The 21030-nt window shown below is 39.1% G+C and overlaps 1 protein-coding gene across 8 annotated transcripts in view; it reads right to left on the minus strand.

Annotated features, from left to right (window-relative positions):
• The window catches only part of CAST (calpastatin), a 64113-nt gene that overhangs the window by 1700 nt on the left and 41383 nt on the right, over nucleotides 1-21030 (minus strand). For 5 of the 8 annotated variants that reach the window (XM_050912599.1, XM_050912596.1, XM_050912595.1 and 2 more), the window contains 20 exons: nucleotides 20513-20593; nucleotides 20372-20419; nucleotides 19689-19784; nucleotides 19449-19544; nucleotides 18637-18735; nucleotides 17377-17460; nucleotides 16353-16400; nucleotides 13820-13924; nucleotides 13435-13536; nucleotides 12644-12745; nucleotides 11502-11585; nucleotides 10091-10138; nucleotides 9824-9919; nucleotides 9157-9255; nucleotides 7863-7964; nucleotides 6083-6175; nucleotides 5180-5227; nucleotides 4676-4765; nucleotides 1835-1914; nucleotides 644-710 (listed from right to left, as the gene is read on the minus strand). In XM_050912599.1, the coding sequence (XP_050768556.1) occupies nucleotides 653-710; nucleotides 1835-1914; nucleotides 4676-4765; nucleotides 5180-5227; nucleotides 6083-6175; nucleotides 7863-7964; nucleotides 9157-9255; nucleotides 9824-9919; nucleotides 10091-10138; nucleotides 11502-11585; nucleotides 12644-12745; nucleotides 13435-13536; nucleotides 13820-13924; nucleotides 16353-16400; nucleotides 17377-17460; nucleotides 18637-18735; nucleotides 19449-19544; nucleotides 19689-19784; nucleotides 20372-20419; nucleotides 20513-20593 (1659 nt within the window). In that variant the 3' untranslated portion in view covers nucleotides 644-652. The remainder of the gene's footprint in view (nucleotides 1-643; nucleotides 711-1834; nucleotides 1915-4675; nucleotides 4766-5179; nucleotides 5228-6082; nucleotides 6176-7862; nucleotides 7965-9156; nucleotides 9256-9823; nucleotides 9920-10090; nucleotides 10139-11501; nucleotides 11586-12643; nucleotides 12746-13434; nucleotides 13537-13819; nucleotides 13925-16352; nucleotides 16401-17376; nucleotides 17461-18636; nucleotides 18736-19448; nucleotides 19545-19688; nucleotides 19785-20371; nucleotides 20420-20512; nucleotides 20594-21030) is intronic. The other 3 variants (XM_050912597.1, XM_050912598.1, XM_050912602.1) reach the window with 3 other exon arrangements.

A 21030-nucleotide genomic window follows, 5' to 3' on the forward strand; every position in this document is an offset into this window, starting at 1 on the left:
CTGAAGCACTTGTATCAAGCATCAAAGTGTAGTTAGGTGAATACTTCCATGAACTAATGATGATGCTGAAGGACGCCAATTACTTACCCTTACGTTAAGGGTGTGATCAAGCTAAGTACAGGTGGCAGGGGAACACACGCACAGAACGAGGCTGTATTTGTGCTGGGAAAGCTGAGAGCAGAACACTGAAACCTGCTATACCTGCCAGCTTAGCTTTGGGGCTTTTTGTATCTGTTCTGGACACTGTTCCAAAATTAGCCTGGTGCAGAAATAATGACATAAGCTCACTGTCCTAAAGATAAAAACAACCAGTTGAGATGTGCTTGGTCTTCATTACTCTGTAAAAAGGTCTCACTAGTGAAGCAGTGTGTCATGCCTTGGAATCCTTAGTTACATGAACCTAAAGGAATTTAGCTACATGAAGTAATTCCGTACAAACTGCACAGACAAAGAGTGTGAAAAAAAGTAAGGCCTTTTCTGCCTAGGAACACTGAAGGTCAAAGTCATTCCAAGTGTTGTGCCTCACAGTGTCTCTAACCGTGTGTTGGCTCAGTTAAACGACTGTCAACAAAACATAGCTTTAACAACACTAGCATGAGTTGTTTTTGTGGTAGTTCAGAGAATAGAGAGGAAGAAATCTCACCCAATAATGTTAACGTTTAGCTTGTTTTCTGCTTCTCAGATTTGCTGCTGGAGGACTGTCCCTTTGCCTAAAGAGACAGAGAAGCATGAGACAGTAAGAAACTGCTAAAATCTGAAATAAAAGTGACAGATACTCATCAGAAGTCACAGTTCAGACATAAATATGATCTGCGCTTGAAATACAGAAAGTTTAGCAACGGTATTTGTAACTTCTGTTGTGTATATATATTTTCATTTTTCCACCATCGCTTTGTTTCAGATAACAAAACAGATAACAAGAGGCTGTGGCTGACCTCTTCATATCCTATTTCTCAACATCCTTTTACCCATGCCTGTGATCCGGTCACAACATTAAAAAACACATCCTTCTGAAGAGGAGTTAAGGACCGCCCCCAATTTCACATTGAAAATTGTAAGACAGTTCTGTTGTTACACAAAAGGCATGTGTAGCAATTTCATCATAAAGAAAAATCCCATCACTTGAAACATGAAACATATGATTTCCAGAGCAGATATTACCATCTGATTCAGGCATCCACCTGCACGCATCCTGTGAGAGAACAATGTGATGGGAAAAGTTTCACCCTTACCTAAATCCATTTTCTGTATTTCTGGATGACAAAAGCCAAGCAACCTTTTTCTTTTTTTTTTTTAAATATAGAAACAATGCCTTCCTTTTCCCACCACATTAATTCTGTGTACTTATTTGTGAATATATGTAGGTTTTCATTCATTTTTTTAAAACAGATTATGATAATAATTTGAGGAATGGATGTGTTGTTGGAGGAGTACATTCTAATCACTTTAGAATGCAGTTATTTAAAACTGTCAAGAAAAGCGAGGAGTGATGGGGATCCCAAGGCAGCTATAGGCATGTGAAGTGTGACTCTTAGATAAGCAAATATGGGAATGAGAAACCTGTGGAGCATGCACTGAGCCCCCCATAGAAGACCACAGTCTCTCTGAAAGAAGCATATTTTAGCCTCTGTTTATTGAACGTTTCCCTTGAAATAGACAGGTGCTTTTCTCCTATGTACACGCTTACAAAAATGGATCAAGTTCAACCTATTGATGTAAAATTCTCCCCAAAGTAGTATCCATGTATTATGAATCCAAAATCCAGTTGCCCATCTTTCATGTTTATAGTGTATGGTAACCATGACTGTCGATATTACAATATGTATGTTTCTACCGTTTTAGGGTCTTTGGGTTTTCCTTTATCCTTTGGGGTTGCTTTAGTGGTGACGGTTTCCTTTCCACTTTTGTCCTACACTCCAAAGAAAAAAAAATAATTACAGTTACAAAAAGAATAGAGAATTGATGGCTCCTACTTTGACATCTGCCATAACACATTATTTTAAATGTGGTTGGTAAGGTGGGAGAGAGCTCAACACAGGATGCACGCATGGAATTACTGCCCTTGGTCTACAGCAAGCTGGAATCTGAAGCCTTGTTTAATACTGGGGAGACCAGGGCACCAGAAAGCATACAGAGATAAAAAAGCTGGTATACATGGGCAGATTTTGTATTTACTACAAAGCAATAATGTTGCAGCAGCAGATTTAGCTCCAAGTTCATAACCAAACAAAACAGCACTTAAAACACCAGTAGTTTGTCTTAAGCTGTCTGAGGATTCGGTGTCAAGGTAAGCCCTTGGGGAAGCATGGCAGTGGTCAGAAGAGCTATTTGGAAACACAGCTATTTCCTCCCAGGAATTACATCTGATTTGAACTTCAGTTTCCAAGCTGCTTCTTCTCTGCCCCCCAGGAGAGGAACAAACACAGCATAGAAGCACAGATAATCATAATCAACATTTTAAGTATGGACAAACTTGTAAGTCACTCTGGGTAACTGGGTGCCTTGTAGCATAACCTTAAGGAAGCTAATGCAGAATTTCACTTGGGAACTGGTTACGCTTCCACAGCTGTGTCTGTCCAAGGGATTTAATTTTTGACTGCTAATATACTGGTTTGGTCAAAGATCAAAGATTAAATTCAAGCTTTGTTTTTTCTTCCTCCTTGCGGGAAGCAGGCAGGTCACTACTGCAGGAAAAAGGCAGGGATGGGCTGGCAGGAGCCAGCAGCAGACGAGAGACAACGGCAGCTGCTTTACCCAGCCGGGTACGAAAACTAGTCACCATTCAAAAAAATGTGTACCGTTCCCTCTGCCTGCAGGTGAGGGACCAGGGCACAGGATAGAACACATCACATCATAGAATCACTGAATGGTTTGGGTAGGAAGGGACCTTCAAAGGTCATCTAGTCTAACCTGCAATGAGCAGGGACATCTTCAACTAAATCAGTTTGCTCAGAGCCCCATCCAACCTGGCCTTGAATGTTTCCAGGGATGGGGCATCCACCTCTCTGGGCAACCTGTGCCAGTGCCTCACCGCCCTCAGCATAAAAAATGTCTTCCTTATATCTAGTCTGAATCTCCCCTCTTGTAGTTTAAAAGCATCACCCCTTGTCCTATCACTACAGGCCCTGCTAAAAAGTCTGTCCCCATCTTTTTTGTAAGCCCGCTTTAAGTTCTGAAAGGCCACAGTAAGGTCTCCCTGGAGCCTTCTCTTCTCCAGGCTGAACAACCCCAACTCTCTCAGCCTTTCCTCATAGAAGAGGTGTTCCAGCCCTCTGATCATTTTTTGGCCCTCCTCTGGACCTGCTCCCACAGGTCCATGTCTTCCCTGTGCTGAGGACCCCAGAGCTGGACACAGCACTGCAGGTGGGGTCTCACCGGAGCAGAGTCGAGGGGCAGAATCACCTCCCTCGACCTGCTGGCCACGCTGCTTTGGGTGCAGCCCAAGATAGGGTTGGCTTTCTGGGCTGCGAGCGCACATTGCCGGCTCATGCCCAGCTTTTCATCCCCCCGTACCCCCAAGTCCTTCTTGGCAGGGCTGCTCTCAATCCCTTCATCCCCCAGCCTGTACTGGTACTGCGGATCACGCCGACCCAGGTGCCGGACCTTACACTTGGCCTTGTACATGAATTTATTTAACATCAAGCCTCCTTTCTGCTTAGCACATGCTAGAGGGTAAGCGAGCAAATGGCTAACAAGAGGGAGTTACTAGTTCTTAACTAGTTTGAGCACTTGTAGAAAACAAAAGGAGTCCACAATTTTCGCACTGATATCCCACCAGTGCCCCAGAGCACCCTTGGGCTCCTCTGCCAAGGAAGCACGTAAGGTGACTGTAGTGGCATGCTGGATGTCTCAAAGCCATACAAGACCTCTCCCCCTGTCCACGCTCAAAGTAACAAACGCTGGGTTAAGAGCAAGCAGTAGGCACGTCTGACAGTGATTCTTCTCACATGTAGACCAAATCGCAGTCCCCTTCTTCACACTCTTTTCCAGCACAACCATCCCTTCTCTAACACCATCCTCACGTTGGTGACCTCCAGATTTATGCAGCTTCCACTGCTAGTTCATTTCATATAGCGTCGCATGTGCAGCACTTTACTGGGAAAAGTCTGACGGCTGTTTGTCAGCTGTGTTGAAGATGATTATATGACAAATAAACGCTCCATTTCTCATTACAAGACCTCTCCAGTCCATTCCTTCATCACCTTTCTTGTCAGCTCCACTATTTTCCCTAACACATCTAAAACTCTTTTCTACTCCTAGCATTTCTCTCTGCAAAACCCTCTTGAACTGTTTCTCAGTTCCAGCCTACAACTAGTGCTAGGTAGTGCATGCAATCATTGAAGAAAGATTTCTCTGCCTCTCTACATTTTTCAGACACTCTAATCTGTACAAAAACTGTTACCACAATTCTCTGCTCAACTTAATTCTCCAAGCCTGTCTTACCTCTCTAAAAGACTCTAAATACCACAAACCTTCCTTCTCCCAAATGTTTAGTACACAGCAAGACGCATCAAACTGCCATTACAGCAGTAAGACAATCACTACATCTGGACAGCATCTTCCAAAGAGGCTAGCTCTAAACCTAAACTGAGCCACTGCAAAGAAAAGGGAGGAACTTTCAGAGAGTAGTGAAAAACTGATTTACTTTGCAAATTATTAGCAGAAAATGTCCTACCTTTGAGTGCTGTGGTGTGGCAGGAGCCTTTGCACAAGTATCAAAGTCACCTGATAGAGCATCGATAGCTGCAGAGTCATCTGTAGGCTTCTGCAATAATTTTAATTCTGAAGTCACACAATATGCAATATGTCCCACAGTCAAATTAATGTTTCAGGAATTTATGTCTGCTTCAATTATTCCTTTCTTAAAAAAACCCATACCTGAGCTCTACACATATGTTAGAACAGAGATGTCCGCTTGAGGTTTCCAAGATACACAATTTCTTTGAATACTACACCTGAACATTCACAGTGTAGTTGTGCACAAAAACTGTATTTATTGTGAAGAGTTACTCTTCACAAGTTTTAGTGTACACAGTGTTACTATTATCTACGGCATTCAATAGCATTTATGAGAATTTGCAGTGAATCACAACTTGAGCCTACAATGACACCACTTCAAAAGAATGATCAGAGTACACAGCATGAAACAAACACAGAACAAAAATATCATAAATGTTACCTTTTTGTGTTTCACATCATCCTTTGCTGTTGGCTTTACTGGTTTACCCTTGGGAAGAAGAAAGATTACATCCTCATTTTGAACTGGTCAGATTAGTTTTAAGATACAAGTAGTTACATATGACATTGAGAGTTTACAGATTACCAAGAAAGTTGCACCGTTCTGAACCAATTTATTTATTTCTCACGCTATGTATTCAAAGTCAGTTCACAATGTGTTTTCATGGTCTGTTACTTTGACTACACCTGCGATACCATCTTTCTATCCTTGTAGTCTACTGGAAAAACAGTTTCCTGATCCACAAAAGATCAAATCACTGTCAGAGCAGCCACGTGCTCCAGTGAATGGCAGTTTTATAAGGCTTTAGATACACCACGAAGGAAATACCTGTATATACACTTTCTCCCCAAACTTGGAACAAAACTACCTGGAATGAATAAGCGTTATTACCCACAGTTTGCAAGTATCTCCTGTTTAAAAGCAGACTATAAAGCCAAGCTGTTTAAAGGGAGACACCCTATTTTTTCACCTGGTTTTCCAGAGCACCTAAAACACTGAGCCAGTGTAACTGGAATCTATACTGCTAAATCTCCACGACGATGATTGCTACTGGGTGGTTCAAAGCAATTTACTTGTTCAGATTGCCCAGCTGGGGAAAAAAAACAACCAAAAACCACCTAATTTTTTTTTCTTGGGTTTTTTTAATTAAATGCATGCAAGGATATACAGAGCTACTCTAAGTATAGGATATTTACCTGTTTAACCCTAGTACATAAATATAGTACACACACTTCCTCACTTATTCAGCTTCCCTGTTGTCCTTGTAATTCCAAAGAGGACAGACTGGCTCATATGCACAAATTTCTGGTGTTGCAAATAAAAAGTAACAAAGCTTTTCCTTACCTGCTCACCTGACTCCAGAAGTTTTTGATAGTCAGGTGGGATAGTATCATCTCTTTCTCCAACTTTGTCTCTGTGTTCAGATTTAGCCTTTTCCTGAAAGCATTTAATTTTTTAACAACTTTGATACTTATGTTAGAAATATTAACAAACACTAAATCAGAATGCTCATTAAACTTAGGACAGATGCCTTTTTTGAATCTAAAATTTTAAAACTACCAGAAAAAAACATATATTTATTTCACTATGAAGTGTTTCATGCCTGAAAGTTTTAAAATTACTAGCTCTCAATAAGTGTACACATTTAATAAGTTAAACTTATATATACACAGCAGCATCCCAACATAAAAAAGTTATGTCAACTTTCAGTTCTGCTTTTCAACAATATGACTAAAAGGAGTCATTCCATACTTCTGCATCAAATCTCATCCATGCACTGTAGCTTTAACACAAAACTGACGTTCCTGCGACGTCTTACCCATGAATGCATCTGAGTACCCTCAGCAGAACCCAGGGCACTTATCCACCCCACACCCAAACTGATCAAGACTGGCCTACACTGCTCATCAGACTTAGGAGCCAGGGGCAGTTTCAAATCCCACGCAACTAGAAGGCAGAGCACCACAAGCTCCTGAAAACCGCTTCAAGGAGGGAAGCATTCCTTCCACTACGTTTATTTTTCAATTCACGCTGCTTTGATTTCTGGCAAACATACCAGAAACACGCTAAACAAAACACCTGGTTTAGATACAAGTAGGTTTTTAAGCATACTGTTGAAGAATATTTTTGTATTTGTTAACGTGGACATTTTAAGGATCTCTTCTTTTTTTTAAATTTTTTTGAATATAAGCATTTTCCATGCCTTTGTAAAGAACAACACATGAAGAAAGCTGGGCTTCTACAGCTCCACTGAAGCACAGATCTCACACATCAAGCATTCACTCCCTTGCTACAGCAAGGGACAACACTACTCAGACTGTATAAATCTGTTCCTCAGGCAGCCAACAACCTCTGCACTGGAGCCTGCTCTGAGATCAGAAATCTCCTTCTAGATTCCAGCCTAGATTTATTCATGGGCAGCTTATGGTGGCTTTTTCCCCAGTAATGTCCTTTACTTTAAGTATTTCCGTTTATAATTTGCTATTACTACTACTATTACGCAGAAATGTGTCTGATTTTCTTATTAGCAGAAAAGTCTTTATACAATTATATACAGAAAGACTGAATGAAGACAAAACAAGCAGAAACAAGCAAGTTAAAAAATGGGACTGATTAAATGAACATGTCCGTTGATGAAATTGGTATTTGTGGGGTTATGAAAGCCAAAGTTTGACAAAAAGAAGGCCACAAAATTAATACTGGAAACAGAGACCAGAGAAGACACCTGAAGAGTAATTAGAATAATGACAATAAAAGGCACTGAAGTCAAATTATTGCAAATTTCCTGTAACATTTCAACACCTACCTCCAAGTGGCTAAAGTATATTAACTAATTCAACATTCTTCACAAAACACACAAGTAATCCAGCTGATTGAAGAGTGGTTGATATGCCCACAACATAAGAGTATGGGTTTTTTTTCTAGTAACCTTACTCCTACATCTGAAAATCACAGGCCATATACTCCTACGAGTATATAAGAAGTATTGCAGTATACCATTTAAAAAAAAAAAAAATCTCTAAGTAGCAAGGTAAGCATCTCAGACTTTGGGGTTTTTTTGTTTGGTTTATCCCCCCCCCCCCCCCCCCCGAGACTGCACAAGTTTCAGAATGTCTTCTGTTACCTTTACTTTATCCACAACCGGTTTGTTCTCATCAGGGTCAGGTTCCCTCTGTCCCAGGGAATCGGACAGGAGATCCAAGGCTTCATCCATCTCTTTTCCTCCCTAACAAAGTATAGACACATTCTTGAAAGCAAATCTGCTGTTAAAATAATTTAATTCACCAAGCTAATATAAGTACTGACTAATGAACTGTCAACTTCAGTGAACAATGAACAATCAGCTCTCCCTTTGTAATTACAATGTAGTGCAATAGCTGGGGAAAAAAATTACAGAATATTTAGACCTACAGAAAACATAATTTCAAGAAGGGGTTATGGAATTTATTTTAATGGCTTTCTTTTGTTACACATAAGCCTAACTGATCTAATGAGAGCAGTTCTACGAAAAGATTGTTTTCCGGTAATTGCCATTCATTTTGCAAACATCATTTTCACTGCAGATTAGCCACTAAGGAAGTGTCAATCTGAATTAAAACTTATTAACATTTTTATCTTCACAATATGTATGGTCTTTTTCTAATTTACACCAGTTTTATTCAAACACTGGTTAGGAAAAAAGCCCTTAAAACCAACTAAAACGCAGGTGGGAGGAGCTTTACATTCCCCTTTCAAATTAGGCTGGAAACACTAGAGGGAGCTCCCACTGCACAGATCAAAACGGAGAAAGCATGAGCCATGCAACATGACCACTAAATGCAACGAAGGGAAGTTCTGGTATTAAAAGGAGGTCATGGCACTGCCTGTCCCTCCATTAACCTTGAACTCCTCCTTTCATAGGCTTAACAGGTGACTTTGCCACTATGGTAATTACTACACTTATTATTTTAAATGTTCTCATTACCTAACCAGGAAAAGAAAGGTGTTGTTCGGCTAAAGGCCCAAGCCTAAAAATGAAACCCCTTGCACGTAGCTAAGTACCCGCATCGACCGACAGAAAGGAAACGCACACATCCCCTGACGTCCTCAGTAACCCTGGAGGAATCGCCACAGGACTGGGCTCTTCCTTCTCCAAGTGCAGCTGAGGGGGTTTCAAAGGCAGGCTGAAACACGGCAGCGAGCGGAACTCGGAAGAACGGGCAGACCAGTCTTTGCAGTCAGTTGAACATGAAGTGCCCAGAAACTCACACTTTTCTCCCCCAGAGGGAACATTTTCTTTCCTCCAAATAGCCAGTATTAGCAAAAAATTATTTAACTTTGCAACAGTCTATTGGTAAAACCGGCCAGATCACGCTCCCTTTTCTCTTCATTAGTTAGTTCTTAGTTTGAGATAAGGATCTACAGAAGAGGTTGCTTACTGAGGTAGAACCTAGAGGAGCTGCTGAGTGCACTGAAGAAGCTGTAGCAGCAGAGATAATGTCTGAGGAATCTGCAGGCTTTTTACTCTCCTTGGTTTTCTGAAACAAGACACAGCACCATTACTAACACAGAGGACTAAGAGAAAAATATGCATCAAATTCCACGCATCTAAAATGCAATGCACATGCAGTTTATTTCTAGAACTTTATTTTTCTCAGAAGCTCTACTTATTTCAGATTGAAACCCCTTCCTGAGAAGCACTGTGCAACTGTTTTGCGTCTCAGTTTGTTCACGTTCAATCTTCCATCTCATCTACTGGGTGAAACCTTGGCATAGCTTAAGTCAGAGGCAGGTTTAATGTGACTTCAGAGGAGCTAAGATTTCACCAAGCCCATCTATATTCCCAAGTAACACTTTTGAAATTCTCAACTGCAAAGCATTACTGATGCAAGCAACTGGTAAAAAGATATGACAACTAACTTACCTCGTTTTTTTCTTGTTATTAAAGTCCTGCTCTACTATGAATTTATTGCAAAAAGTATTTTAAATTTTTCGTTATTGAATTTCATTTAAGAAAGTTTGCATAAACTTTAAGGGAAACAAAATATCAAGATCATTGAAACAATTTGAAAATAAAACAGATTTTCAGAAATCAAATATACTCACCTTTATTACAGTTGGTGTAGGTAATGGTGCAGATGGTGATGGAGAACAGGAAAATCCTTCTGTCAAACCCTCTAACAGATCATCTTCACTCATAGGCTATCATTAAAAAGAAAAAAAAAAAAGAGGCTTTTAAGCCTTTTCATCTATTAAAAACTGAGCAGGTAACACAGTCTATCTCAATTTTTAAACTGAAGACTGGGTAACTTTATTGACATTCAGGTAAGCAACTCATGAATGAAACATTTATCTGAATATTCCCTTTTTTACCTGGGACTTTTCTTCCGGTTTTGGTAAGAGTGGTTTTCCATCTTTATCCTACAAAAGAAAAAACCCCTTATATTAAACCAAGCAGTCCTTAAATGACCATACAATACAAGTACGCTGAGAGCAATCACTGAACACCACACAGTATTACACAAGAAAACAATCTAACTACTAACCTCTAGCATCTACTGCTGTTACTCGAGGTGTCATTTAAAAAATCCAGGTGTAACTTAAAAACATCTGAGCGCTGAAAAGTGATTCAGCGTGTGGGATTCTGAGCCTCCCTACTTCGTCTTTCAATTTCCATGGAAATAGCACAATTGATTGTCCTGGTTGCGGCTAAGATAGAGTTAATTCTCTTCTTAGTAGCTGGTACAGTGCTGTGTTTTGGATTTAGGGTGAGAATATTGTTGATAACACTCTGATGTTGTAGTTGTTGCTAAGTAGTGCTTAGCTTAAGTCAAGGATTTTTTCAGTTTCCCATGCTCTGCCAGCAAGCAGGTGTGCAAGAAGCTGGGAGGGAGCATGGCCAGGGCAGCTGACCCCAACTAGCCAAAGGGCTATTCCATACCATGGAACGTCATGCCCAGTATATAAACGGGGGGACTTGGCCAGGAGAGGTGGATCGCTGCTCGGGCATCGGTCAGCTGGTGGTGAGCGACTGCATTGTGCATCACTTGTCTTTGCTTGGGTGTTATTCCTCTTTTTTTTTTTGTTATATTCCTTTTCATTACAATTATTATTATATTTTTATTATTCTTAGTAGTGTATTTTATTTTACTTTAGTTATTAAACTGTTCTTATTTCAGCCTACAAGTTTTACCTTTTTTTTTTTCCCAATCCTCCTCCCCACCCCACTGGGAGGGGGAAGGGGGAAGCGGCTGCGTGGCGCTGAGTTGCTGTCTGGGGTTAAACCACGACATTAATAAATGAAATCCCAGCTTCCAGACTGGTAACAATAGCCCTGGATGCAGAGTCCAGAAATGCCATATTTTTCACAACGGCAGCTGTGGCAGGTGTTGTGCAAGTCTTGGCTATACCTAAGCAACTCATTTATGTCAAATGTGTCGTGTCATGATGTTTGTAAAAATACCATCTTAAAGAGTTGGTTTTTTTTAACAGCGTTGACCAATCACAATTTATTAAGTTCTAAAATACAAAAAAACTAATGAAAGACTCCAGTGCACTAATCTCAGCCAAAATTATTCATCTGTAGGTACTTAGATCTAAACCACTTCTGTGCCTATGTAGGCACTTAATGATAGATGTCAGATATTCAGGAACTACAAACTGGAATTTTTATACACTATAAAAATGGCTGAACTAAACATGAACTTTTCGGAGTTGCAGTTTCATCCACATATTCTGAGGAATGAAAGGAAAATAAGACTAAAACAACACATAAATAAATTACTTTTGCTTCTGTTAATCTGTAGTCTGGAGGAATTGTTTCTTCATCTTCACCCAGTTTTTTGTGTTGTTCCTGTTTGGTTTTCTCCTATGAAGGCAAAATAAAAATAATATTAAGAAAAACAAATAACTACATCCCAACAGAAATGCATATGAGCAAGCTTTCAAAGTCTTTAATCTACTGATTCAAATTAGTCTTTCTAATTCAACCCAACTACCAGATAAAAATCTCATGAAAATTAAAAGAAAGCCTTTTCTCTTGAGAAAGCCTTCATTTCTCTGCCTGTTTCTTCCTGCGTATGTCAGAAGTAGCTCTACCTATTTCAACGAACATCAACAGAGTTGAGTAAATAGACAAGCATGGACCAATAACAAAATAGCATTATACCTCTGAGTTGTAATTCCTGACTTATTCGGAAATCCACTCAACAGCTACCTGGGCTGCATGCAAAGGAAGGCTGAACAGAGAAATCGGTAGCCAACTTCGAAAAGGACTACCCCCCATACAAGTTATGTTGGAAGATGACAAGTAAGAAAAGGTACTAAAGCCAACTTTGGGAACTTCTGTTTGATAGAGTTCCAGCCCACCAGAAGAGCTGTCCTTTCTATTTTTGGCTCCAGTCAATACCATCTGGCCCATGGTTTGGGGTGGCAAATGGGGGCATTCAAACTGTGACTATGAACAGCATTCCCTTAGACAGAATACACATATTTCAGTGACTTACTTAAGGCTCCCTGTTAAAATAACAAGATCAGTGACAAAACCCAAAGTTTTATGTATCATTCCTAATTTAAATGATTCATCATAAATCTGGTTCCTTCTGAAAAAGGACCATACTGTACGCTACCTCTGATGTACATGTTAACTCTGCTTTGGTTCAGCAGTAAGACACTAAGCAAATGTAGTTTTCATAAGCTGAGGGAACTACTGTACTGTAATAGGCAAAATTATTAAGAAAATTTACTCACCGTGTTGAAATCCTACTAGTACTTCCTAAGCAGAACACAACTGGTTTCACAAGTCAATTTTGTTTTTAAAAAAAGTTAAAATATTATCTCTAAATTGCTTCTAGCCTGAGGAAATATAGTAACGCTGAAGATAATTACATCAACAGTCTATTTTTTGAGGTCTGATTGTTTCTCTACCTTAACTTTGTCCACAGCAGGTTTCTTTTCGTCTGGATCAGGCTCCCTCTTTCCTAGGCTACTGGACAAGGCTTCCAGTGCTTCATCTGCCACGGGACCAACCTGTAAGGGTATCGATACACTAGAAAACAATTCTTAGTTTGGAGTTCAGCTGCAGCTGAAGAAACCTGTTCACATACTACCACCACCAGCCACACATTACTTAAGGTAAAAATTGAGAAGTAAACTAAAAAACTGTAATGCTTCTCTCCCTAATTGTCTTCACATACTTGGGATCTGCTGAGTTCAAGGCGTAAAGAAACTTTGACAGAGGTTGCTCTGTAAACAGGCTTCTCCTTTCCAAAGCCTTACTCACAGCTGAAATGTTCCACAGGGGGGTTGTTTGTTTGTTTTGTTTTTTAATAGAAGCAGATATATTCTGAGAAGACATGCAAGAATGTCAGCCATTAATGCAATCTTCCAAAATGTTCAGTAGGACAACTGCAATTTTTTTGTAGAACTTGCCTTTTCCTGCAGTATCTATTAAGTTCACAAACAGCATCCCTTTTAGAGCATTAAGAGCTAGACTAGACCACAAGAACTGTCAGCTTGACTTCCTCTATTAAGAAGGTCACTGACCTTCCCCGTTCAGTTTGTGCTTGACACGATTTTTTTTGAAAGCACTCAGCCTTTGTGGCTTACCTCTACGGAGGAAGAATATGCAATACTGAAATAAGCATCTTGACAATATGCTATACCATTGCATAAATGAAGCAGTGAGTTTTCCTTTAGCTCCAGCTAAGACTACTCACTGAAGACACAGCTGATGGAGCTGAAGACTGCACAGTGCAAGCTGTGGCACGAGGGACCACTTCATCCTTAGTAGTTTTTGCAGGCACAGGATCTGAAGGCTTCTGAAACAGAACAATTACACTGAATATGCTCAGAAACCTAAAATGTACCTGTTAAGTGACTTTTTTTTTTTTAATACAGTACAAAACAAGAAAGAAAAGTCTAAACTTAAAGGTAGAAGCCCCTCAATTAAGGACTAAGTGCCAATACTGCATGTTCCACTGAAGGCAACAGGGGGGAAAAAACAGAAACAGAAGAAAATATTTTTCTTTAAAGAATAGTAGCGTTATCCAGTCTTAGCAAAACTACCAGTGTCAGCATCTTCAGTGAACTAGAACGACATACTTTGGGTGTGCTGCTGGGCTTCGATGGTTTGGATTGTACTGCAGGCTGTGCAGGGCAGGCAAAGTCTTTTGAAAATTCATCAGCAAGATCAGATTCACTCAAAGGCTGCAAAAAAGACATATATGGTACAGGTGACTCACTGCCTGGTTTTATTTTATTTTTTCAAGAATTATATTTCAACTACACAGAAAGCAGGAAAACTTTTGTAGCCTACACGGAAATAACCTTTCACATTTACGTGCAACAAAACAGCATGAATTTTGCAGTGCATAAAATTAAGGAAACCACTTTTCAGAATGAGTCAGTTGCTTCGTTATCAAAAGTCAATATAATCTAGAGAACATTATGTTCCATACTGTTTACAGAGCTACTGAAAAGGAAAATACAACCTCTTCATTAGAAAAAAAGAAGAATGCTAATATTTACTAGATAGTACTTACTATAACAGCATCATGTTGTTATAATACTTGAAGTATAAACGACATAGGTAGTGGAAAGTAGCACTACCCCATTTTAATTTTTTTTCATTTTTTTCCAGCAGAAGTAAAGTTCCCTCAGAGGCAGTGCCACCTGGAAGTTCTCTTAGCTTGTGCACTGACTGCTGACACTCAGTGGTTTTCACTGCGCATGTTTTAGGGAAAAGTGACTGAACTGCACTTTTAGTTCCCTACTGTGTGATCAATTACAATCTGTTGGTACTATGTGATCTAGTACTATGTGATCTATATACTTCCCTAATCTATTACTAATGCTCCTGGGATCCTTCAAACTACTGTTTACACCTAAATGTTTAAATCTTTGCTAGCAGTGATTGCCATTCACTTGCTACGTGGAACTTAATTGGTTAGGGCTCATTTGGTCAAATTCACAATACGTAAAATGACATTTCTAAAGGAGAGTCTCTTATTTTCCCTCCCACTTTCCTTCCTTTACTAAGTCTTTATAAAATGTCTCATCACCTACGGCCCCACGTTTCATAACGTCTCAATTCTTCTTTCAACCACTAAATCAAAAAAGCATTTAGACAGTAACAGGTTTTTTCACAAAAGTAATGCCACTGCGTGTGCTTAAGGGTATGCAGAGTGGAGGCCCAAAGTAATAGAAGCCCTAGTCGAAATCACGAAGGAAGAAGAATTTTGCATTCACCAGGAATCAAGGAAGAACTGTAAGTGATTGAAGGTTTTTCAGCTATTGACATAACTTTTCTGTTTTGCTGGTTTTGGTTTCACAGATCTAAATTGCTGGTGATACCACAGGAATACCGGTGAACACATCTTGCTCAAAATCACCTTTTTCAAATTATAAATAGTGAAGTAGTGCTGAGAAAAATACTGCAACATATGACTTCGATACCCTTGTGATTCACTTACAGAATAACTATTCAATTATATTTGCGTCTCTGATAGAGGTGGAAGAGCATTTACTCTTCTACTAACCACTTAATTCTTTCGGCATAAGGCCTCATCATTCTGAGCTCATCTTCTGCTTTGGTTTTGTACTGGACTTTAGTCAAACTATGAACCAGCTTCCCTTAAAACATGCCACGTTCCTCTTCTGGAGCTTTTCTTTTTTTTGTGTGCCATCTCTTTTGTGCTTCCTGTGAAACAGGAAGGCTTGTCTCCTAACGTTAGTGCCTGGTTCCCTCAGAGCATAGCTGCTCTCTCTTTTTTTCCTTATGACATGCTTGGCAGGTATTCCTTCTGTGCAGCTCTCATACATCACCCACTCAAGATGACTGCATGTCTAAGACCTGACACGCAAATTTTCAGAGATGCAAAGTCTTTTCATCACTGCCTTTGAGTTCCTCCATATTTCAAGCTTGAACAATACAAATGACTTCATGTTTCTGCTAAAAAGGCACTGTGTCATTCTCGCTCACATTAGTCCTGACCTTCACACTCGTTTCAGAAGAACGGAGGTTTCCTGCACTTTTCCAATTTCGGCAGCACTCCTCAACTCACAGTATTTCCAAAGCGAAGGCCTCAGCTTCTTCAGTGCACAGTTCCTTTGCTTTTCCTAATTTTCGCTTTCTTCCTCTGCATTTTAAATTAACCTTTGTAACTTTCCCTTTCAATCTTTTCATTCTATCTTGCACTTTCTAGGCCACGATGGACTTTTTGCAAAGTCCAAGTCGTTCTTTATGATTAGATGACTAATGAGAGGAAACTGTCAAGAAAACAAAAGATTTTCCTGCCTCACCTCTCTCTGTCCTTCAACAGCTCCAAGAGACTTCTACAGAATACCTTACACTAACTCCCATACAGCTTTTCTTTGTGTCAGCAGTCATTTCTGTAACTCTCTCCTGTCTTAGTAATCTCTAAACCTTTTTCTTACTATGAGCTCTTCATTCACAGCCAGTGAATCTCAATAAAACCAACTTTCACTTGACACTTCAGATCAGCAGGTTTTTTGCAAGGAAGTAAACACACAAGCAGACCAAGAGACTGACATAATGGCACAGAGAGAAGTGATGACGGAGAGGGAGAAAACAGCATATCTATTCACACTCCTACAATACTGTCAGTTTTCTAACCTTAGGTTTTTCTTCAGGCTTTGGCAATATTGGTTTTCCATCTTTATCCTAAAAGTAAAATAAGTATTATTGACATTTTTCCATTGTTATAAGAAGTGCCATACGCCATAATCACCAGCAAAATAACACAAAATAAATGACACACACAAGACGAAATCAGTGGCACAGTAACAGGACTTCCCCTAAACAGGGGGAATTCTTACATGGCCAGGTAATTGGATAAAAAAAGCGAATGTGATGTCAGCACAATACAAATGGGCCAAGAGACCAAAAAGTGTTCACTCCTATCAGTATCAATATGCACCAGGAATTAATTCCACAGTAAACCAGCAGGAATTCATCCAGTAGCAAAACAAGCTTTGAGTGCAAAAGACAAACTTTTGCACTTGAACAAATAGGGCGTTAAATCCCAGGTCTGTAGTCAGGCAGTGCTGAAATCTCTAAAAAGAGGGGTAAAACTGCCCCTTCCAAATGAGAATGCTAACATCCAGCTCCAGCAAGGCCAGTTTATATAGCAACCTTGCTAACATCAGTTATACTAATAACCGCTGCAAAAACTCTCAATTCTGAAATTTATGGAAAACATATCTCAGTTCTATTGTTGTTTTGCTTAACCTTGAACAAATCTCCGTCACTTGAAGGGACAATCTGAAAAAATCAGTGTAATTTTCATACCATTTTACAATAGTGTTTCAAGGTTACATTACAAAGTGATACCCAAGAGCACTTCTGTGAAGGGATGGATTTTACAACACTGAGGTTTAATACCAGAAATAAGTAACGCCACTCTTGGAGAAGGAATGTGTGACCTGGGAAGATCAGATCTTTGCTCAGAATGCCTGAAAAATCCAGTCATGCCCACAAAGGAAGGGAAGGAAACTAGAGATACAGAAATCACCAACAGGAGAAAGCCGTTGATTAAATACTAGTTTTGCTTGTTTTCCCCGCTTTCTTTCCCTCTCTGTGACGAAAGAGTCAGACGCAGTGCCCTATTTACAAAGCAATGGAGACACAAAAAACTTACCAGCTGCGGTGTTAACCTGAATTCTGGAGGTATCGTATCCTCACGTTCTCCAGTCTTTTCTTCTTTTTTCTCTTTAGCTTTTGCCTTAAAAGGAAAGAACAAACAAAATTACTTAGAGACATTAAAATAAAAACTCAAAGTACACTCAACTTCACTATCAAGATTCTTCAGCCTACTATTTGAAGAAGTACTAGCATCAGATAAAATTATTCCATATATCAAGATATTAAAATTCCCCAATTTATTCCTATCAAATTTCTGTGGTAAAATCATCATGGTTTAACAATCAATGCCTTACGTGAATATGGCTACATTATTTTAAATTCTAAAACGCTTCAGACACTATTCAGAGCCATAACTTTGTGGCAGGTACTTTCAGAATTTTTGGGGTGTACAAAATCCTCAGGTTTCCTTGGATTTCATCACTCTGATTATACAAGCTGTAATTCTGTATCTTTTTCCATCACTGCTACCAAAACACAGCTTTTAATTCTCTGGACCTCCTTCATGAAGCAATGCATCCACTAAGTTATCTGAAGGCCCAGACTGAATAAATCTGCAATATAACATGCTCTTTTTTGTCAAAATTGAGCTCCGACATCTCCTCTCGGCAACAAATGATTTTCTACTATTTCCCTGTCATTTGTTTACTCTGAGCTGTAAGTGAAGACAGGGGAAAATCACTCATACTAATAGGGATATAGGCAGAGTTCACAAAAATAAACTAAAAAGTCAAAGTTCAACATGCAAACACAGGGCTACTGTTAAAATCTAACTGTTGAAGAAAACCAAAAGTCTCAGAAGACACAGCGAAAGACACAGCGAAAGGCAAGACCCAAATTAGAAAGACAATAGGGTCTGATGGAAAAAAGAGTACATGCACTAAAACCCCAAAAAGTTAATTAAAAATCAAACAGCAAATACGTGCAAAACAAAAGCTTGCTATAAATTGTATCCAGTGCTTGGGGAAAAAAACAGAGCAACTATAGCTAACACAGGGTGTATGTATGTATGCTTGTACAGCAAATGAAATGCTTATCATATTCCAGACCATCTTACTATATCCTATTCTACTTGTATCCACTCGAGATTTCTTCATTTCTTAATTTTCTTAATCACATAAGACTCAGACATTCCTCAGGCCTTTGATATGAAAGTCGCTTTGTTATTATTTTATACAGTTGTACAGTATCTAACAAAGAGGACTCGGGATTCCACGGAAGACTCTGAAAGCTGCTGTAAAAAGGAGTAAGATTATACCTCTGACACCTCTACAACAGGGGTGAGATCTTCTTCAGGTTCAGGTTCAGGTCCACCAAGAGTATCAAGAAGAGCTTCCACTGCATCATCTTTAATTTCCTGTATTTAAGAAAATACGCAAATAATTTCATTTTTTCTTTAAATTGACACAGGTTTTACCTTACGTATCTTTTATGCTGTATATGAAGCAAATAGCCAGCAGCAGACTGGTCATTTCTGTTTGGCTTTACCCGATTTCCTTAACAACACATTGCAGGATATGGCAAATTATGTGATAAGACTAGCATGGTCTAATAAAGATATCTCTCCTCTTAAGGAGAGGGGAAAAGAAAAAAAAAAACCACCAAAACCAGAAAGCAAGAAAAGTGCACAGTATCATGTAACACAATTGCCATATGCTTTGACATAGCAAACCCAGAAAGTGTAAGGTCACACTTGCTCTCTACAGAGGAAAAAAGAAAGATTTGTAAAACATGAGAAAATTACATCATATCCAAGTTTTAAACACACCTCACATACCTAAGAAAACACATACATTTTTCTACTGTATTGCCTCTAGTCACAAGAACCACAGTTATTCTGCACAAGAATCCAGAAGGAAAATCATCTGACCCAGAAAGGCCAGATCTTTAAGGTACAGCAGGGTCTGAGCAATGGCAGTTCCTTTTTTCCTATACTTTCTTTGATAAACAGGATTTACAACTGAAAATGAGGATGATGAGCATCTTTACACGATCAGGCACAGATAAAATACGACACGTGCTTGTAAATTTTAATTAGAAGTTAACTAGTCAAAGAATGACTATGTATACCTCTTTTGATTTTGTTTTCTTCTCCTTAGGAGGAACTGAGGTCTTGACTGAACTTGCTGCTTGTGCTTGCACGATTTCCCCTTCCTTACTTGGTTTCTATGAGAGATATGAAGTCACAGGCAAATTTGCAAAAATAAAAAGAAGAAAATTGTCAAGATCGTTTTAAAGTGAAATATTAAGATAATAATGGCAATGTTTCATTGCAATAAAGCCATGCAATGGCAAGAAAAATATCAATACCTCTGTCAGACTTGTCTTCTTTTCTTCAGCAGAAGCAGTAGTACAGGTAAAGTCAGATGACAGGGCCTCTGCAAGCTCATCATCTGTCATTGGTTTCTGAGCAAGAAATTGTAAACTAGGTTATGATTATTAAAGTTCAAATATCAATGCTGTCAAACTCCATTTAAAATCTGAATGTGCTCCATGCTTACTCACACAATGACCTCATAAGCACATGTTGCTGTCACAGAAAAAACAAAGGTATTTCCCCTCACTGGTTGATTCATTTTTCAGATAAGCTTTTATTTTTATATGTTAAAATTATAAACAGTAAAATTAAGCTGGCTTACAGAATTCTCTTGCTAAGTATAGAAATTCAAATAATATTTGCTAAAGACATTACGAAGAGACTCCTGCATGCACAGCTACTATTTCTTCTCTTTGTTATTATTACGCCCAATATCTTTATGAGCATTTATTTGACTTGTTTCAGCTTCAGTCAGTGTCCCGAAAATTCCTATTTCTTTATTAAAAACATCTGTGCCAAGTTCTATTTAGTTTTATCAGTATCTATGTCATCTGGCACCCCACAGCCCTCTCCCACTTCCTGGGATTTTTGGAAGACAGGCAACATTTAAATTTTCCTAGGAATCCAATGATAATTGGGTTATTTTCACCTTCCAATATAAAAAAATAAGTCTTACTTCATCTCGTTCATCTCCTTTTGGTGGGACTCCATCTTTGCCTTTGCTCTAAAACGAGAATTAATTTTGTAGTAAATGGGAAGCAAAAACACACAATATGAAAGAGAACACACATGAAGAATGTTCTTTTAACTCACTAACCTTCAACAATTTAACGTACTCTGGAGGGAGACTACCTTCCCGTTTACCCATTTCTTCCAAGTATCTTGAAGTTATATCTTCCTATGAAAAGAATGCACACATTAATGTTTTTGTACTCTTGTTTATTGAAATAAATTTCTAATGTAGAGCTATCTACAGTGATACTTCTGTAAAGAAAATGCGAGGGTTGGCTAGGTCAGAGGGCCAGTCCTGGACTGTGACTACACAGTGTCTTTCAGAACCTAATGTCATGCACATGCATCTCGACTAGTTTCAGCAGTGCATGTCATCTAGCAAAACTCTGCATCTCCATTGCCAGATTCCTTCTGTACTAACATAAGCTAGTTCGGTCTCTCAGACCATAGAATGTATTGCCGTACCTAGACTGAATTTTAAATATTTATGAATTCCAAAATTTTTATCACAGCTGAGTACTGCACTGAGCCACTCATCTTGTAATCTTAATCCTTCTTCTGTTACTCTCCCATTCTAACTCAGAAAAGTATGGATTCTTCTCC

Source organism: Gymnogyps californianus, chromosome Z (genome assembly GCF_018139145.2).
Source record: "Gymnogyps californianus isolate 813 chromosome Z, ASM1813914v2, whole genome shotgun sequence".
NCBI classification, from domain to species: domain Eukaryota; kingdom Metazoa; phylum Chordata; class Aves; order Accipitriformes; family Cathartidae; genus Gymnogyps; species Gymnogyps californianus.